The sequence below is a fragment of the Natator depressus genome, chromosome 3 (assembly GCF_965152275.1).
Source record: "Natator depressus isolate rNatDep1 chromosome 3, rNatDep2.hap1, whole genome shotgun sequence".
Lineage (NCBI taxonomy): Eukaryota > Metazoa > Chordata > Testudines > Cheloniidae > Natator > Natator depressus.
The window spans coordinates 28,435,958-28,455,828 of NC_134236.1; the positions used below are offsets into that span (position 1 = coordinate 28,435,958).

The following is a 19,871-nucleotide window of genomic DNA, read 5'->3' on the forward strand; positions in this document are numbered from 1 at the left end:
CCTCCCTCTGCTTGGGATTCTCAGCTGTAAACCTTGTCTTGGCATTAGGTACCTATGCCATTTTAGCAAGGAGCATGGTACGGGTGAAGAACCTCATTCATAATTTTTAACCCAGTGGTTAATATACTGACCTGAGATGTGAGAGACCCTCTCTTCAAGAACCTGTTCTACCTGAGGGTGGGGAGAAGGGATTTGAACTGGAACCTGCCACCTCTCAGGTGAGTGCTCTCACAACTGGGCTGTGGGATATTCTGCTTTGGGGCCGCCTTCAGTCTTTCGTGTTGAAGCTGTTGCATGGCGGATAAATATATATATATTTTTAAATGGAGCAGGTGGCTGGACTCTGGGTCTCCCACCTCCGTGGGCAGTGGTCTAACCACCAAGCCACAGAATCATTTTTCATGCTTGCTCTCTCTGGCTCAGTGTTGAAGGTGTTCCACTGTGGATAAATTAATGAAAGAATCATTGGGGCCAACGGGTGAGCAGAAGAGATAAATTGAGAATATGATTCTGTAGCCTGGTGGTTAGAGCACCCTCTTTGGAGGTGGGGGATCCAGACCACCTGTGCCAATGACCTTTTAAAATATTATTTATCCATAATGGAACTTCAACAGGAGAAACTGAAGGAGCCCCCATATCAGAATATCCCAGAACCCAGTAGCTAGGGCAAGCATCTGGGAGGTGGCAGATGACTGTTCAAATCCCTTCTCCTCACTCAAGTGAAGAAGGAGGACTTGAACTGTGGGTCTCCAACATCCCAGGTGAGTACCTTAACCACTGGGCGACAAGTTATGAAGGTGCTGCTCCCTCCCTTCTGGTCCATTTTGTGTAAGCTCGTATAGAGGGACCTGATCCAGTAGCTGAACTCTGAGGATGTTATCAATTCGGTCCCCACAGGCAAGTTAGGTGGAGGAATGCCTAATTTTCTCCAGCTTGTGCGGTGCTTAGACATTCGGACGACTGACGTGGAACTGCAGTGCACATGCTCACAAGCAGAAACATAGGCACCTATGGAGCTTTTTCTGTGGAAATTTAGGTGCAAAGCAATTTTAGAGGCCTGCAGGGTTTGGGGACAGCAGAGTGGGGGATTTGGGAATCCCAGTGGGGCCTGGCTGGGGATTTAGCCACCTAAGGTGCCAGGGAGGCACGTAAGTCCTTTTGTGAATCCAGCCCTAGGGATTTTCAGTTGTGTATATTGCACCTGCATCCTTTTTGATATCATCTACACAAGATAAGTTTAGTGTTCCAGAAACTATTTGATTCTTCCTAGCACCCTGTAAAAACATGTCACCTTTGTCTGCAAATGCTCCTAATAGTGTACGTGTTTGTCAAATATTGTTTGGAGTTAAACAGCCATGCCTGCTGCTCTAAATTAACAGAATTTCAGCAGATTCATGCAAGACTTGAATACCAGCTAACACAGAGAGTCAGTGAAAACCTCCTGCTACCCTGTAACAGTCACATTGCCTCATCTTGTTCCAATTTTAACCATCTTGTGCATAAGTTGTTGAAGAGAATATATGGATGCTATCACTCTTCCATCGCGATAGTAGTTCATGGCTAAAATTTTTAGATTATAGGGTCACAAAGAAACACTGATACAAAGTATTTGATTAAGCATAGTATCAAAACAAAGTGTCTCATTCAACAGCTTTTGCCCTACATTTACTATACTGAAGGTGATGGGATTTTTTTCTGCATAGGGATTGCGTGATTACATTCACTAAAGTTGCTCCAGGCATCTTTTAATTTTTTTATTGGAGTTGTCTTTCCTTTATCTCCTTACTCAAGGAGATGGTTGCATCATCTCAATACCATGCTGATGGCTTAAATGGTGTTTGTTATTTTTGTGTAATAAGTTCATCATGCAATATTCTACCGTTTTATGAATCTTTATTTTTGGCATGTGTAATGACTTTGTATTTTTAGAGTTCTTCCTTTTTTTCCTATAAACAAAATAAATATGAAGCGAAAGTTGAGGAAATTCCTCACAGCATACATAGATTGTTGAAAATACAGAATAGAAGAATTAACAAAATCTAAGTTTCACATCTCATAGTTTAGGATGACAGTTCTGCTAGTTCGGGCAATTGCAAAGATTACATTAAATGCTTGTTCATCTCACAGCTTTCTTGGTTTCATTTTCTCATTTGACCCCTAATCTGCATATATTAATTAAAACAATATGTACATTTAATATAATTGTGAAGCATATTTTTATTATTTATTTTTGAATTATTAAAAGAAAAACTCATGTTCTGCACCATGCATTAAATGAGGATCACTCTGGAAAGATGGTGTCTTACTTACCAAACAATTTCTGCTAAAATGAGCAGTTTGCTTGCTCAAATTACTTAAAGAACAAAATGATGTTGGTTTTATCTTGCATATTTATTGTATTCTCATCAGGGCCTATTATGCATTATTTATCAAGCATTTAAACATTGGTGAGGTGTCTCAAACACCTAGGTCAAGACTAGTCCCTGTCCCAAGCAGCTTACAATTTATTTGGACAAGATGGACACAGGGCATATGGGGATGGGGAGAGAAGATAGAACTTGATATAATGTAATATATACAGTCAAACATTCATTCTGATTTGCCGATAACTGTTGTGCTATCCTGGCCACAAATCAACTCTACTTTTATGTACTGAATCACACCACAGTAAAGTACGGACACTCCTTCACAAATAATGACTACCGATCAGGAACAGTACATGAATCTCTATTGAAATTTTATGATTATAGCTTCTTTTTAAAATAGAACAATGTATGAGAACCTTGCTAATTCACACTCATGGTGGGGAGCCCATTGCCGATTAACTTTAAAAAAAAATTGTATGGGTCAGCTTCTTCCTGACCTGTACACTGTGGTTTACTGGAGGACAGAAAGGATGCCAGTAGTCTCTTCCCACATGTGAATACAAGTATTGAGCCTAGTTTTTCCTTGTGGAGTATGGAGACCGGAAGCCTTGCTGCAGTGGAAGGGTAGAAAGTGGCGATGCTGTCATGAGCAGAAAAGACACCTATAAAAAGAGAAGAAAAGAGATAATAGATAAACATCTGTGTTCTAACACTATTTTTTTATTCTAACTTTTTGGTTTACCGCTTTTTAATTTGCACAATATATTAATCAATGCAAAATGTTTTTTTGCCAAATCTTTGCCAACAATGATTTGATAATTGCAGAAAGGCACAGATGCATCACAGGGAGTCTGTTTTGCTATGATATTATCGCTTTTTGGGTAAATACTCATAAACCAAAGGCCATTAAGATATCAAAGGTGTGGTGATATTCTAGCATGATATTGTTCCCTGCTCATATATATTCTCCATTATCTTGTTTTAGTTCTTCCATATTTTATGGAGAATAGTGCAGTGGGATGTCATGATGAATTTTATGGGAAGTGTGGGAGCCAGGATAAAAATACATTAATGTGTGCACTAGGGATCAGAAGGGAAGGAAATTGGGGTGGAGCCAACATTCTAAATCTAAAACTTGTTCAGTATAGAGCAAGGCATTAAATAATTGCAAAAATAGTAGAAGCAACCTTTATTTTTCTTCCCAGTTTCCCTTTTATTGCTCTGGTAGTCCAGTGTCAGTGACGTAAGAAATGCTGCGTAGATTCTTGCAGTTCTGTTGCCAATACTGTCCACTAGCCTCCTGTGCAACTATTCTTCGATCATGGGCAAAATAATGGAACAGCTGTTATGGGACTTAATTAATAAAGAATTAAATTGGGGTAATATAATGCCAATCAACATGACTTTATAGAAAATGGACCTTGTCAAACTAACATGATATCCTTTTTGGATGAGATCACCAGTTTGGTAGAGAAAAGTAATAGTGTTGATGTCCTATGCTTTGGCACCCATAAGGCATTTAACATCTTGATTAAAAAACTAGAATGATACAAAATCAACATGGCATGCTTAATAGGATTAAAACCAGGGTAGCTGTTCGGTCTCAAAATGTAATTGTAAACTCAGAGTAATGACCAAAAGGGTGTTTCTAGTGGGGTTCTACTTTATTTAATATTTTAATCAATGCTCTAGAAAAACACCATAAAATCATTCTTATTATTTGTATTTCTATAGCACATAGGACGGGGTGGGCAAACTTTTTGGCCTGAGGGCCACATCGGGTTTCCAAAATTGTATGGAGGACTGGTTAGGGGAGGCTGTCTCTCCCCAAACAGCCAGGTGTGGCCCAGCCCCCGCCTCCTAGCCGACCCTTCCCATGCTTCTCGCCCCCTGACAGCTCCCCTGGGACTCCTGCCCCATCCAACCCGCCCTGTCCCCTGATGCCCCCCCCCGGGACTCCTACCCCATCCACCAGCCCCTGCTCCCTGTCCCCTAACCACCCCCAGACCCTGCACCACTGACTGCTCCATCCAACCCCCCCTCCTTCCTGACTGCCACCCAGGACTCCTGCCCCATCCAACCCCCTGTTCCCCGCCCTCTGACCACACCACCACCCCCAACTCCTCTGCCCTCTATCCAAACCCCCTGCTCCCTGCCCCCTTACCGTGCTGCCTGGAGCACCGGTGGCTGGCGGTGCTACAGCCATGCTGCCCAGAGCACTGGGTTGGGCTGCGGCTCTGCAATTGCGCAGCCCGGCTGCCCAGAGTGTTGCGCTGGTGGCACGGCATGCTGAGGCTGCGAGGGAGGGGCTGGGGGCTAGCCTCCCGGGCCAGGAGCTCAGGGGCCGGGCAGGGGAGTCCCGTGGGCTGGATGTGTCCCGTGGGCCATAGTTTGCCCACCTCTGACATAGGAGCTATAGTCATGGACCAGGGCCCCATTGTGCTAGGTGCTGTACAAACAGAATAAAAAGCCCCAAAGAGCTAGCAATCTATTGTCTCTTGCCTTATACGTAGATAGATTCAGATAGACAAGGAACTACAGGGAAACAGTGGGACAGTATTGATCACCACGGTAGGCTATGGCATCAACGTGTCAGTGTCCTAACTGTTGTCAAGTTTATTGTATGCATCATGGCAAAAGAACATTTTAAGGAGGACAGTGAGGTCACTTTACAGATGATTAAAGGGAGCAAATGTGCAGGGTGGCATGGAAGAAAGCATAAAAGTGCTTGTTTCAAAATTTAACAAGTGATCGAGGCTGGCATCATTGGCCAGTCAGAGGCAGGAGTCCACATTTTGATTGTGAGCGAGAGATGATAGGTAAAATGGGGATAAGCCATGAAGGGCTTGAAAGTGAAGACAAGCAGCTTATATTTTATGTGATAGAAAAGGGGAACCCAGTTGAAGAGATGGAAGGAGGGAAATTACATCATCTAAGTGATGGGCTAGGAGAATGATCTTTGCAGCGGCATTCTGAATGGATATGAGTGGGGCAAGATTGCATTTGTCATGGCTAGAGAAAAGGGTATAGCAGTAATTGAGACGTGAGATTATGAAAGCCTAGCTGTATGGGTGGTTAGGAAAGGCTGTATCGTAGAGATTTTATGGACAAAGAATATGCAAGATTTAGACACAGCCTAGATGTGTGTACCTAGAGAGAGGTCCAAGTTGAAGATGACACTCGGGTTATGGGCCTTAGTGATTTGATCTGTCCCTACAGAGGAACAATTCTGAAACGGGGTAGCCAGTCTTGCCGACAAAGGTATAACAAGATCCAATGGCTGGAATTTGAAACTAGACAAATTTATAAGGCCCAGGTTTTAACAGTGAGGGTAAATAACCATCAGAACAACAAATGAAGGGTTGTGGTCTATTCTCCATCATTGGAAATCTTTAAATCTGGATTGGATCTTTTTCTAAAAGATATACTCATCTTCAGACACAACTATTTGATTTGAAGCAGAAATTAATTCAAGGAAGTCCTATGTTCTGCAGGAGGTCAAGCTAGAGGATCACAACTGTTCCTTCCCAGTGCTATCTTCCCCCTCCCACCCCCCCCCACCCCCGGCTCTTCCTTCCAGTCCCATTTTCCTTACCTAATCAGTCCATCTCCACTTCTCAGGATTCTCGTCCCAGTCCCTGTTCCAAAGCATGGGAACACTAGAGCTGTTCAGAAAGGGTCACTAGTGTTGATTAATATGGGGAAAATGTATTTTTCCCTAGCCTTGTTCTCCAAAATGACTGAACCATTTGGGCTGAAATTTTCCAAAATAATGTCAGCCTGAGGCAGACAACTAGCATAGATAATTTTACCCCAAACTTTAAAGTTTAGCAAACCTATAAGCAACTGAGAAAATGGAAAGTGTTGGGTGATCTTTATAGGCAGAGCTACCCGCCCCTGTCTCTATTATATCCCTTGAATCAGGGTTAAGCCCAAAAACCCCCAAAAGAAACTGCACCTGAATAAAACTGTATATAGAGAGAGAGCACGTAAGGGCTGTCAATTAATCACAGTTAACTCACACAATTAACTCAAAAAAATTAATTGCAATTAATTGTGGTTTTAATCACACTGTTAAACAATAGACTGCCAATTGAAATTTATTAAATATTTGGATGTTTTTCTACATTTTCAAATATTTGATTTCAATTTACAACACAGAATACAAAGTGTATAGTGCTTGCTTTATATTATTATTTTTATTACAAATATTTGCACTGTAAAAATGATAAAAGAAATAGTATTTTTCAATTCACCTCATACAAGAACTGTAGTGCAAACTTACAAATATAGATTTTTTTGTTACATAACTGCACTCAAAAACAAAACAATATAAAACTTTAGAGCCTATAAGTCCACTCAGTCCTACTTCTTGTTTAGCCAATCACTAAGATAAACAAGTTTGTTTACATTTGTATAACTTCTATTTGTATCTTTGAAAATCTCTCCCTAATATTTTAATACCTATACCTATGGGAATTTTTATTTATCCAGTACAAACAATTACAGAATGATAGAATTTTAATCTGTTTTACTTTTGAAAATAAAACAAAGAAGTAAAACCAAATTTAATTGTTGTTTCTCAGTGTGTGTGCATGGGGGCGGTGGGGAAGGTTTGCAGAGCAACAATGCTGTTTCTAGCTTAATTATTTTTCTCTGACTTTTTTTCTAAGCATCTTAGTGTGACCAGTTATTTTGTTTTCTCTTGCTGTGTTTTATGGTTCTCCCCTAACAAGAACACTTGAAGAAAATGTGTACAAGATCGCTCTTTCCTTGGCTCAGCGTTACAGTGTTCCGCTCTGGGAAGTTTATATGACACATCTTGAGTTTCTGTTCACTGATAGTGGGTAAGTGTTGAGGCTCATCTGAATTAATTTACAGTTCTGTTCCATTGAAGTATGACCCATTCCAAGAGAATTTTCGTGGCAGAAAGAAGCAGTTTTGTTTACTAGATTTGCTTTACTTCCACATGCCATGCTTCACATTTTCCATACATTTACATTTTAATCAGGCCTTCCTTAACAACCCATAAGAGGATTAATGGAGGAAGGGTAGAAAGGCTCTTTAAGGCTTCATGAGCTCCCATCTACACCTCCATTGTTGTTCTTATTCAGCCTTTTGGGCTTTGGATCAATGTACAAGTTCCTACGGTTTCTTCAGTGTTTATGCCTCTGTTTTCACAAAGCCCTAACATCACTAAATGCAAAGCATTTCTTCTCATACCTTAGCTTCTTAAAATCATCTTATGATATGGAATTACTTTTTTCCAAATGAGTGTCAACTCACTATGTCTAAGGCATTAAATATTTTATAGAATTTTGAAAACAGTTATTCCTCAAGCAGTTCTAGAAGGTTCTTGTGCTTCTCCAAATTCGTGCATGCCGGGAGGATGCAGTGGGCCTATTAAATGACACAGAAATGTATATGCTTCATTCCTGAGGATTTCATGATGGTTATTCAATTTCCATATTCATTGCATGTATTGTTAACAGTAGAGAAAAGTGGGAGAAAATGTAACCTAAAAGAATATTGCTATCATGTCTATGAATCTAACCCTACTAAATGCAAATTGTCGAATTTTGTTGGAGAAACAGGTGTTGTGCTAAAAACAATTTAAATGTGTGTGAATTTTAGAATATTAAGTTAAAAAGGTCATACTTTTGTATGTCTACTGACAATGTCATGAGCAGCAGTTCTGCGGAAAAGGACTTAGGGGTGACAGTGGACGAGAAGCTGGAGTCAACAGTGTGCCCTTGTTGCCAAGAAGGCCAATGGCATTTTGGGATGTATAAGTAGGGGCATAGCGAGCAGATCGAGGGACGTGATCGTCCCCCTCTATTCGACATTGGTGAGGTCTCATCTGGAGTACTGTGTCCAGTTTTGGGACCCACACTATAAGAAGGATGTGGATAAATTGGAGAGAGTCCAGCGAAGGGCAACAAAAATGATTAGGGGTCTGGAACACATGACTTATGAGGAGAGGCTGAGGGAGCTGGGATTGTTTAGTCTGCAGAAGAGAAGAATGAGGGGGGATTTGATAGCTGCTTTCAACTACCTGAGAGGTGGTTCCAAAGAGGATGGTTCTAGACTATTCTCAGTGGTAGAAGAGGACAGGACAAGGAGTAATGGTCTCAAGTTGCAGTGGGGGAGGTTTAGGTTGGATATTAGGAAAAACTTTTTCACTAGGAGGGTGGTGAAACACTGGAATGCGTTACCTAGGGAGGTGGTAGAATCTCCTTCCTTAGAAGTTTTTAAGGTCAGGCTTGACAAAGCCCTGGCTGGGATGATTTAATTGGGGATTGGTCCTGCTTTGAGCAGGAGGTTGGACTAGATGACCTCCTGAGGTCCCTTCCAACCCTGATATTCTATGATTCTATATATGAAATATAAGATTGTATTGGGGAATACATTTGGCTGATGCCAAGTTATTTATAATTAAGGATACAATTTTGTCACGGAGGTCATGGATTATGTGACTTTAAAGGACCTCCATGACTTCTTTGGCTTCAGCCTGTACCAGAGCAGCAGGGCTGGAACAGCTGTCTAGCCCCACCGAAGTTAGCAGTCTGTCGACAAAGCTGACCCAGCCACAGTGGTAGCCACCCAAGGGCTGGAGCCTCAGCTAGGAGCTGGGTTTGGGTCTAGAGCAGCAGCTGGGGGCAGCCCAGCCTGGAGCAGCGTCCAGCGCCCCCGATTGTCCAGTTTACGAGATTATGTCCAACTCTTGGTTATATTGGTTAAAAAAAGGATAAATGTTAAGTAATGCACATTGGAAAAAATAACCTCAACTATACATACACTATGATGGGGGCTAATTTAGCTACAGCTAATCAGGAGAAAGATCTTGGAGTCATCGTGGATAGTTCTCTGAAGACATCCACGCAGTGTGCAGCGGCAGTCAAAAAAGCAAACAGGATGTTAGGAATCATTAAAAAAGGGATAGAGAATAAGACGGAGAATATCTTATTGCCCTTATATAAATCCATGGTACGCCCACATCTTGAATACTGCGTACAGATGTGGTCCCCTCATCTCAAAAAAGATATACTGGCATTAGAAAAGGTTCAGAAAAGGGCAGCTAAAATGGTTAGGGGTTTGGAACGGGTCCCATATGAGGAGAGCTTAAAGAGGCTAGGACTTTTCAGCTTGGAAAAGAGGAGACTAAGGGGGGATATGATAGAGGTCTATAAAATCATGAGTGGGGTGGAGAAAGTGAATAAGGAAAAGTTATTTACTTGTTCCCATAATATAAGAACGAGGGGCCACCAAATGAAATGAATGGGTAGCAGGTTTAAAACAAATTAAAGGAAGTTCTTCTTCACTCAGAGCACAGTCAACCTGTGGAACTCCTTGCCTGAGAAGGTTGTGAAGGCTAGGACTATAACAGGGTTTAAAAGAGAACTGGATCAATTCATGGAGGTTAAGTCCATTAATGGCTATTAGCCAGGATGGGTAAGGAATGGTGTCCCTAGCCTTTGTTTGTCAGAGGGTGGAGATGGATGGCAGGAGAGAGATCACTAGACCATTACCTGTTAGGTTCACTTCCTCTGGGGCACCTGGCATTGGCCACTGTCGCTAGACAGGACACTGGGCTGGATGGACCTTTGGTCTGACCCAGTATGCCCATTCTTATGTTCTTATGATACCTTTGTTTCTAATTCTAATTCGTTTGAATTCATCACATATGCATAACAACAACCTTGTGAGGCAGGCAAATACTATACCCTTTTTAAAAATGGGTAAGATGGAACAATAAGAGGCTATGCCAATTTTCCTTATAGCAGGTTCAGATGGCAGTGCATCTGGCTCTCGGTATAAATACAGAACAAAAGCAATGAACCAGGTCAATTCTTATCTCTTGTTTTGAAATTCACAACTAAACCAATTTCAGTTAAAAAAAAAAAAAAATGAAGATGTTGGCTTTACATTTGAAATAATTTAGGGAGCTATACCTTTCAGTACCACTTGCACCCCTTTTAACATTAACTATTAATTAAAATGCATGAAAAAGTTATTGTATTTTATAAAACATGAGACATAAGAGATAAAACTACTTATGTATGGAGTGGAGAGGTCTGAAGATGGAGAAGCAGTCTGAATTTTTCTCTCTTAAAAAAAGTAAGAGGAAAAAAAGCTACAGCCCTTAAATTCGAACGTGTTCCTGTACTATTTATTTCATTAAAATAAATTACACACAAGGGATGAAATCCTGGACCCACTGAAGTAAATGGCAAAGCTTCCACTGAATTCAGTGGGGCTGGGATATCACCTAAGGTTTCTGCCATTTTATTCATTCTCTCATCTATGAATTAGAATTCGTGGAAAACTATAAGTGAAATACAAAATAAGGGTCCTTTTTCCCAAATGAAATTCAAAAAAAATCTTTAAAAAATTGATGTATAATAATATAAGATACTGCAGAACATGTATTAGTTTACAGTAATCTCATTTTAAGGCTGATAGAAAGCATGTGGCCATTACAGTTTAATTCACTCTAGGGCAGGGGCGAGCAAACTTTTTGGCATGAGGGCCGCATCGGGTTTCAGAAATTGTATGGAGGGTCAGTTAGGGGAGGCTGTGCCTCCCAAACAGCCAGCCGTGGCCCCGCCCCCTATCCGACCCCCTCCCCGCTTCTCACCCCCTGACGGCCCCCCTGGGACCCCTGCCCCATCCACCCCCCCTGCTCCCTCACCGCCCCTGGAACCCCCGCCCCTGACTGCCACCCCATCCAACCCCTCCTCTCCTTCCTGACTGCCCCCCCGCCCCCCAGGACCCCTGCCCCATCCAACCACCCCTTCTCCCTGACCGCCCCCGGAACCCCTGCCCCCATTCAAGCCCCCTGTTTCTCACCCTCTGACCGCCCCAACCCCTGGCCACACCCCCGGCCCCTAATCACCCCCCGAACTGCCCTGCCCTCTATCAACTCCCTGCCCCCTTACTGCGCTGCCTGGAGCAACGGTGGCTGGCGGCGCTACAGCCGCGCTGCCCGGCTGGAACCAGCCACAGAGCACCAGGGCAGGCCAGGCTCTGCAGCTGCACTGCCCCAGGAACTCGCAGCCCTGCTGCCCAGAGCATTGTGCCAGCGGCACTGTAAACTGAGGCTGTGGGGGAGGGAGGACAGCGGGGGAGGGGCTGGGGGATAGCCTCCCGGGCCAGGAGCTCAGGGGTCGGGCAGGAGGGTCCCGTGGGCCAGATGTGGCCTGCGGGCCATAGTTTGCCCACCTCTCCTCTAGGGATTATTGTATTAATAATGCATGCCTTGTTACTCATTAATGTTGAAATGAAAACAAGTTTATTCTAAGAGTTACTCACTGTTAGACAAATATGCAGTATTTGTATAAGCCACTTTATGGACAGTTTCTGAAAAGAGACACATTTTATACTAGTAATCATTTATTTTACTAGGTGATGACACTAATGATCACATGTTATTGTATTGTGCAATGAATCAGAATTTGTGGTGATGATTATCTAGGTTAAAATTACATTTTATGTTCTAAAGAAAAAGATAACAGCTTCTTCGTATAGAAGCTATTGAAAAGGGCTCTGAAGTGTATAAAACATGTAGGCACATTGTAATTTAGTTAACAGGGAGGTTTCAATATTTATCATGTGTCAGTAAATGTATTCTAATATCTGTCTTGACAAGGTAATTCAACGAAAAGTGCAGATTCGGGAAGATTTAGTTTGTGGGTCCAAACTGTGCAAATAGCATAAACTTTGTCAAGGGTCAGAAAGGAAAATAAGAGAATTTTATTTCATTAGCACTACAGAGCCAATACTGTTATGAAGGAACAAGGTAGTAGCATTGTCTTAAGCATCATTATCAAAATTGTCAGTTCTATATGTAGAATCTTTATTACAGTAAAAGGACCTTTATTCCAACTGAAACAATATAGAGTTTGCAGTTCTTATAGTGACAAAAATCATATTTAGGGTTGGAAACTGGGCATATTCTGTTTGGAAATCACAAGTAAATATAAAATGTCTCAATGTTGCTTCTACAGAGTCAGTATTCAGAATATAACTCCATTTAATAAACAAGAAGAGAGCAGAAAACATCTGACTTATTGGAAATGTATTGTGGGTTAAATTCTTCAGATATGAGCTTGTCAAATTTACATTTTCAGCATATTCTAGACATTTTCGTTTGTGGCTTTAATTCTGCCTGCATTTGTATTTAACATTGTTTAGTTGTTCTTATCTGTACTAGGCTATTTCAAGAGATCTCTGGCCTTCCTGGTATTCTAAGTGTCATTTTCATTTTCAGTTAAATGTAATGAGTATCACTGGCAGGTTGACAGACGTGGAAAGTGCCACTACAGAGAGTAGGTACAGAATGGGCAGTAATACAGCAGGTTTCTTCATCCTATCCATAGATGTTTCTCAAAGCTGTTGCATGGGGCTCAGCACGAGGCATGAGAGGATAGCTGAATCTTCATGTGCATTAAATTTATGGGGAAATGCGTCAATGTGCTAACAGTGACTGAATGTATTTGAGAGATTAGGCTATCTGAAGGTAACCTCTATATGAGGACTATGTGCTGCACTTGCAGGGGAATGGATACTCTGGTCTAAGCATTATCTATCAACATCATCTATTGCTAGTATAAACTGTTATAAAATCAACAAAGCCTCAGTCTAGCACGTTCCACATGGAGAATCTTGTAGCGTCCTGGCCTAAGTCATTTGCCATGTCACCAACAGTCCAGCAGATATTAACTTTCTGGTCATTCCTGAATCAAAAAAATGACCTAAAGATATGCCATTACCATTTCCCTTTACTGACCAAGTTCTCTGACTGTATTGTACATCTAAAGCATTAATATATTGTGCTTCAAGTGCATAGGTACCATGTCGCTAATGAATATCCTAATTCTGCTGCTTATGCCCATGCATGTGCACGTTCCTTTTTTATAATGTGAAGGTTTTTGCCATTTTAAAAAAAATGTGGATAGCAAAATCAGGCAATTCATAATACGGAATAATTACTTTTTTAAATGGATAATTTTAAAAAAAAATTGAACTATAAAAGCTCCATTTTCTTACCCTTTTAAAACTTAAAATCAGCCAAAATCTTGCTCCGTGATGGAGAACCCCCCCGCCAAGTTTCATCTTTAACTGAATTTATGCAGCAAACTATAAAACCTGAAAATAGATATTTTTTTTATGGAAATGGTGATCCAATATCTTTTGATGACATTGGAATGTAAAAGTATGAAATATTCTGTTGTAACTAATATGACTCTCTATATACATGTCTAAATAAGTAGTTTATTACCCAGCCTCTTGTCTTCTTGTTGCAAGAGCATGAATTATTTCAGAATTTCTTAAATATTTGTGATCAGTTTTTACCCGTCAGACATATGTACATGAAGTAGTATTCACACTTCAGAATCTGTTACGAAATTGAACCTTTCTGCTTAAGGGAAAAAAATGAGTTATCATGTCTCATATGCACTCTAATACAAGAGGTATTTAATTTACTTGAGTGTCTAACCTTTAAAACAATATTTGTTTTACACACAGCTTATCTACTGGAGAAGTAGAAGACAGAGCACAAAGTCTTGGTCTCTTTGAGACTTTGAAAACCAACCCTGAAGCCCTACATGAACACATGGCCAAATATGTTTACCCGGGTATTGAAGGCATAGATCACCAGCGGTTGCTTTATTATTTTACTGTCCTTGAAAACTGCGGTTGTTCAGAATTTGTAAAGCATGCTATCAAACCTGAAACTCACATACGGCTGCTGAAAAAATTCAAGGCCATTGCACCAGGTATGAGATTTATTGGTTTTGTACTCTATAGCTGTAGTTACTTATCACATTTATTCAGTTTTCTGAGTATTGACAAGGTCACACTTTCTAGTTTCAAATTATCAGGTGCTCTTTTATAAACAAATCAGATAGATGCAGGGAGCTCAATAGGTTTCTTATGCCTCAGAGGAAAATTAACCTTGTCTTTGGATTTATTGCATTTTTAGATTAGTCTTTCATGGCAAGCTACAGCAAAATGCATTGCTGAAAAAAAATTAAACAGTGTTTTAATATTTCTAGTCTAGTAAATGTTAAATATTTTAGCTTATAAAAATGTTATGTAAATATGAAATGTCTCTTTCTGTAATTAAAATGAAATTCTCCATTCTGTGAAAATATGGGTTACAGTGTATGAAGAATCTTAAAAAACAAAAACAAGCACTTGAATAACATACTGTGGACCAGAAATGCAGTTTATGTAAAATCTGCTCTTCTAAAACTACCTAAAATGCATTCTGTGTATTGGTGTGCCTATCAAAAATCTTAATTACATAATACATAATTTCATAGATGTTAAGCATTTTTCTTTTTAAAGTTCATAATTTTTAAAATAATGTTGTTTGATATTACTTTATTCCTCAGAAAGGGATACAATTTTAACTATTATTTTTCATCCAGCCTGGCAACAGGCATTTATGTAATTATATTTTTAAGCAGGGCTAATAGTGTCCGCATTATTAAAGTTGCCTGACACTTCCTATTATAAGACCCTCTTTTCAGTTGTGTATAACTTTGCCAAATTGTAATTGTTTGGTTTGAAACTTGACATGATAGGTGTCTTCCTCAAGCTGAATGTTTTTAGAAAACATTTCAATACACAGAATGGAGCTGCTCTGGGGATGAATGAGGGTTCCATAGTAAATGAGGTGCTGTCTTAGGACTCCTGTCTCATGCTGCAGAAATTGGAAGGTGTGTTGTGAATAATACAGGGGATTGCAGGACGAAAAAGGACTGTCTCATGGTTAAATCAGTCAAATTCTGCGTTGGATAATTGGATTCTATCCCGGCCACTGCCAGAGAGTTCCTATGTGAAGCTAAGCAAGTCACTTAAAGTAAACTTTTCAGAGGTTCCCACTAATTGTTTGTGTTCCTCATTTTTTCAGTGCTCAACTTGGTCACGTGAGGTCTGATTTGCAGAGGCGCTTAGTCACAGCTACAACTGAAGTCAATGTTTTAAATGTACACAGTGCTTTATAACCTTAAGAACTCTTTTAAAAAAAATCAAGTCTTAAAGGCTTCTCAGGTTGAGCACCCAAAAGTAGTGTACTGTTTGACCTTAATCTCTGTGCCTCAACCCCCCAGTTGTTATGTGGAGGTAATAATACTCCCTTATTGCACAGAGGTGTTGTGAAGATGGATTGATTAATTAAGCATTGAGATGCTATAGTAATGAAGACCATAGGAAAGACCATGAGGATATTAATAATTCTGTCTTTATAGCAGGGTTTGAACAGTGTGCTGTGAATTAAGGCCTGAGGCCACACATTTAACTATGAGGACAAAACAGAATATTGAATACTACTCATTCAGTGAGCACAGTTTGTCTATGCACTGAACAAGGCAGGGGTCCTGTGGAAAAAATAGCATTTAATCATGAAATTAAAATGTATCATAACAAATACATACAAAGGGGCCAAATTAAGGTTGTACAAATAGCTTTGTGGTATTTCCTAACTTTTGAGTATTTGACTTTGCAGCCTTAATAATGGTCTTGTACTACAGCTTTATGTGCAATATGTATATAAAATACATATGTACACACACGTTTACTTCACCCATGGTACTAGCAGCTCACGCTCCCCCTTTTCAATTGCTCATATCTTTCACAATAAAATTTAAGCCAAATTTTCGTTTTTTGTAAGTCCAAAGGTGATTTTTTGAAAGTTTGAGCAATTTTTTCTCTGTTATTCTCAATTAAATGTTCATTTTAAAAAATCATTATCAAAATTTTGCTTTTGAATGATTTACTTGGCTAAGCCTAGAAACATCAAAATGTGATTGATTTCCAGACATATATTGTATTTAAAAAACTAATGTGTCTGAAGAAATGTTATGAATCTTTTTAAAAATAGCACTTTTTCTGTTTGTCTCTCCTTTGCTTTTTTGTCATTAAGTACATGCAGCTCCATTAGTAGCAGAGTTGAGGCTGGGAGCTTGCAGAACTTATAAACTTCACAGAAGAGACAGCTGTGAAAAGCCATTAGCATAGGCCCAAGATTGAAGAATTTTAAAAGTTCCAAATCGGAACATATGTAGATTTCTTTATTTCTGTGTGTGTGTTTGTTCTAAATTGGGAAATTAAATGTTAAAAACAAGTGTTATAACACTACTGCTGAAATAATAAGCATTCAGAAGTCAGGAAATTATAAAAGTTAAGATTGTTCCAACAACTTTATCTTTGTCATGGTGTAAATAGTATTCTAATCTGTTGTCTTTTTTATATAATTTTTTAATATATTATTGATTTGTTGTTAATGTATATTACAGTGTTATATGATGGCTGAATTACGGTTGTGGGAGTAGTTTTAACATTTGCATTTCTTGGCTGCTGTGTACTTGCATCTTTAATCTTGATCTTGCCCTGTTGCTAGGGTTTTTTTTTCTTTTTCCATTTACCACAGTCATGGTATTATTATTTGTACAGCACCATAAACGTGCATAGACAAAAGACGAAGTCCCTGCCCTGAGGAGCTTACAGTCTAAGGCCTTGTCTACACTACCAGGGTAAGTCAACCTAAGTTACACTATTCCAGCTACATGAATACCATAGCTGGAGTCAACGTAGCTTAGGTCGACTTACTGTAGTGTCTGCACCACGCTGCGTCAACGGGAGAGTTTCTCCCATCGACTTACGTTACTCCTCTCCTTCCAGTGGAGTACCGGAGTCAACAGGAGAGGGTTCTGCAGTCGATTTAGTGGGTCTTCGTTAGACCCACTAAATCTTCCCCCGGTACATCAATTGCAGCAGTGCTGATCCCCAGTAAGTGTAGACATGACCTAAGGCTCCCTGAGCTCAAGGAGACTCCTGAAAATTAAGCATATATTTGTAGCCAGAGATGTGTGTCTATATGCACTTGCTTCTCTGTGGATAAACACATATATGTATATGTACTTGGTGTGGGACTTGAATAATTTAAAAAAAAAAAGTGCTAATATTTCTTGACAGTCTATTATCACTAGGAGTTTAAACCCGTTGATTATCAGCACATAGAGGCATCAACAGCCCTTTCTACAGTACAGTCTGACAAAATGCATCAACCCTAAGTTAGAATGGACTTTGTCTAGAAAAGCTGTGGAGATGATAGTTCTGTCAGTGCTCTTTCAGTCCTTGGTTTTTTTTTTTTTTTTGGTAGGTAGAATGCCAGTTACAGTCCTACCTGTTGAATAGATGCAACTTTAATAACTACTTTTGTTTTTCTCTTTCTGCCAATAGATCTCAATTACAAAAAACTAACAGATGAAAATGTAAGCCCTTTGGGAGTATTGGAGCCCATCCTTACAAGTCAGAACATCTTATCCATTTCCAAACTCGCTCCCAAAATCCCTGAGAAAGATGGTAGTATGCTCTCTCCAAGCTCTGTTTACACCATCTGGTTACAAAAACTCTTCTGGAATGGAGATCGCAAGCTCATTAAAAAAACACCAGAAACAACACCAGAGTGGTTAAGTGCATATGATGTGTGTGCAAAGTACTTTGATAGACTCTACCCAGGAGATATTGTCACTTTCCTTGATGATGTTACCTTTTCTTCAAAGGCTGTTACTAAGGTAAATATAATCCCTTTTACAAAAGAATTGCAAGTTTGGTTAAGCTGTTTAGATAATAAGTTTCATAAAGATAGTCCATATCTCATTTTTATCACTTTTTCTTCTAGGGAAATGTTGAATTAATGAACTGTATTAAAAAACAAAAACAAACAAACAAAAACCCAAACCTTCATTTTCATGTCTAAAATTGCTACTGTGGAAAGAAAATCTGTGTTTTAATTTTACATTTTTATCAACCTAAATTCATGGTAGGTTCATCCTCCCAGTGAAAGAAATACTTCCATGATCCTCCAAAGTCTCCATTATCCAGGCCGAGCAGAGAAATAGGGAAATGCTTTTCACTGGTGCAAATCTGAAAATCTGTATTTGCTCCAAGTTTCCATTAGCTCCAAACCCAAGGATAATGGTCTGCATTCCTTGGATTTGTTAGAGATCTAATTTACTACTAGGACATGAGAACTCAATATAGAATGAATGTCTGATGCCCTTTTCATGACCTACAGTTACAATATAAGAGGGTCCAAAAGATACCTCATGCCACAATTTCCATATTCCTGAAAGCCTGCTATTACAGTGTCTTACAAGAAGATGCTGCCTTCAGAGCCCAAGCTCATTCTGCTGAATACGCAGTAACTTCTTCCACAAGGGAGGTCTGTAAAGAAAAATCACCTGGGCCTTGTTTCACACTTTTGCTACCCAGCACTACGCCAACTAAGGCAAAAGCCTCGCACATTACCTTTGATTCCAGATTCCTGAGTGCTCTTGTCTCTAACCCTATATCTTAAAAAAGGATGATGAGAATTCTTCCTCCTCCTCCTCCTCCTTATTTCCTGTAGTTATTCATTCTGGTTAATCAGTTGTCATTCCCTCCTTTTTTTGGATATTACTATATACTATTTCCCAGCAGCTCATTCTGACTGGTTTATGACCCCTCTGCTTGTTTCTACACTAGTATTTGCTTGCTCAAAATTTTCACTTTCTGTAGCACAATTAGGGCACTAGGTAGACTAGGTGCTACCAGCATTGAAATAACTGTCATCTAGACCAATGGTTTCTACATCTCTAGCTATGTTCTTCAAGTCTATCTTCTCCTCATAAGAATGGCCATGCTGGATCAGACCACTGGTCCAACTAGCCCAGTGTCCTGTCTTTCGACAGTGGCCAGTGCTAGATACTTCAGAGAGAATGAACAGAACAGGGCAATTGTTAAGTGATCCATCCCCTGTCATCCAGTCCTAGCTTCTGGCAGTCAGAGGTTTAGGGAAACCAGAGGATGGGATTGTGTCCCTGACTGTCTTGGCTAACAGTCATTGATGGACCTATCCTATCAGGGTACCTGGTTTGATGGATGGGGGAATGTGGTGGACATAATACGGAGATATACCTGGACTTCAGCAGGTGTTTGACACAGTCATGACATCCTGATAAGTAAGCTGGAGAAATGTGGGCTTTGCAGAACTACTGTTAAGTGAATACATAATTGGTTAAACAACCTCAAACAAACAAAGAGTAACTATTAATGGAATTATGTCAGATTGGAGGGAGGTTTCAAGTGGGGTTCCACAGGGATCTGATCTGGGTCTGGTGTTGTTTAACGTCTTTATTAATGACCTGGGTATCAGAATATAGAGCATACTATCAAATTTGCAAATGACACAGCGCTAGGGGGGTTGCAAACACTTTGGAGGATAGAGCTAAAATTCAAAGGGATCTTGATAAATTGGAGAACTGGGCTATAAACAACAAAATGAAATTCAACAAAGACAAATGTAAGTTGCTACACTTTGGGAAGAAAAAATTAATGGGGGATAACATAAGAACAGCCATACTAGGTCATCCCAAAGGTCCATCGAGCCCAGTATCCTATCTACTGACAGTGGCCAGTGCCAGGTGCCCCAGAGGGAATGACCAGAACAGG

The 19,871-nt window shown here is 40.0% G+C and overlaps 1 protein-coding gene across 1 annotated transcript in view; it reads left to right on the forward strand.

The window, feature by feature from the left end:
* The window catches only part of NBAS (NBAS subunit of NRZ tethering complex), a 347,509-nt gene that overhangs the window by 221,606 nt on the left and 106,032 nt on the right, over positions 1–19,871 (forward strand). Inside the window, exons 42-44 of the mRNA XM_074947616.1 lie at positions 7,103–7,213; positions 13,896–14,146; positions 17,619–17,953. Coding sequence (XP_074803717.1) covers positions 7,103–7,213; positions 13,896–14,146; positions 17,619–17,953 — 697 coding nt within the window. The remainder of the gene's footprint in view (positions 1–7,102; positions 7,214–13,895; positions 14,147–17,618; positions 17,954–19,871) is intronic.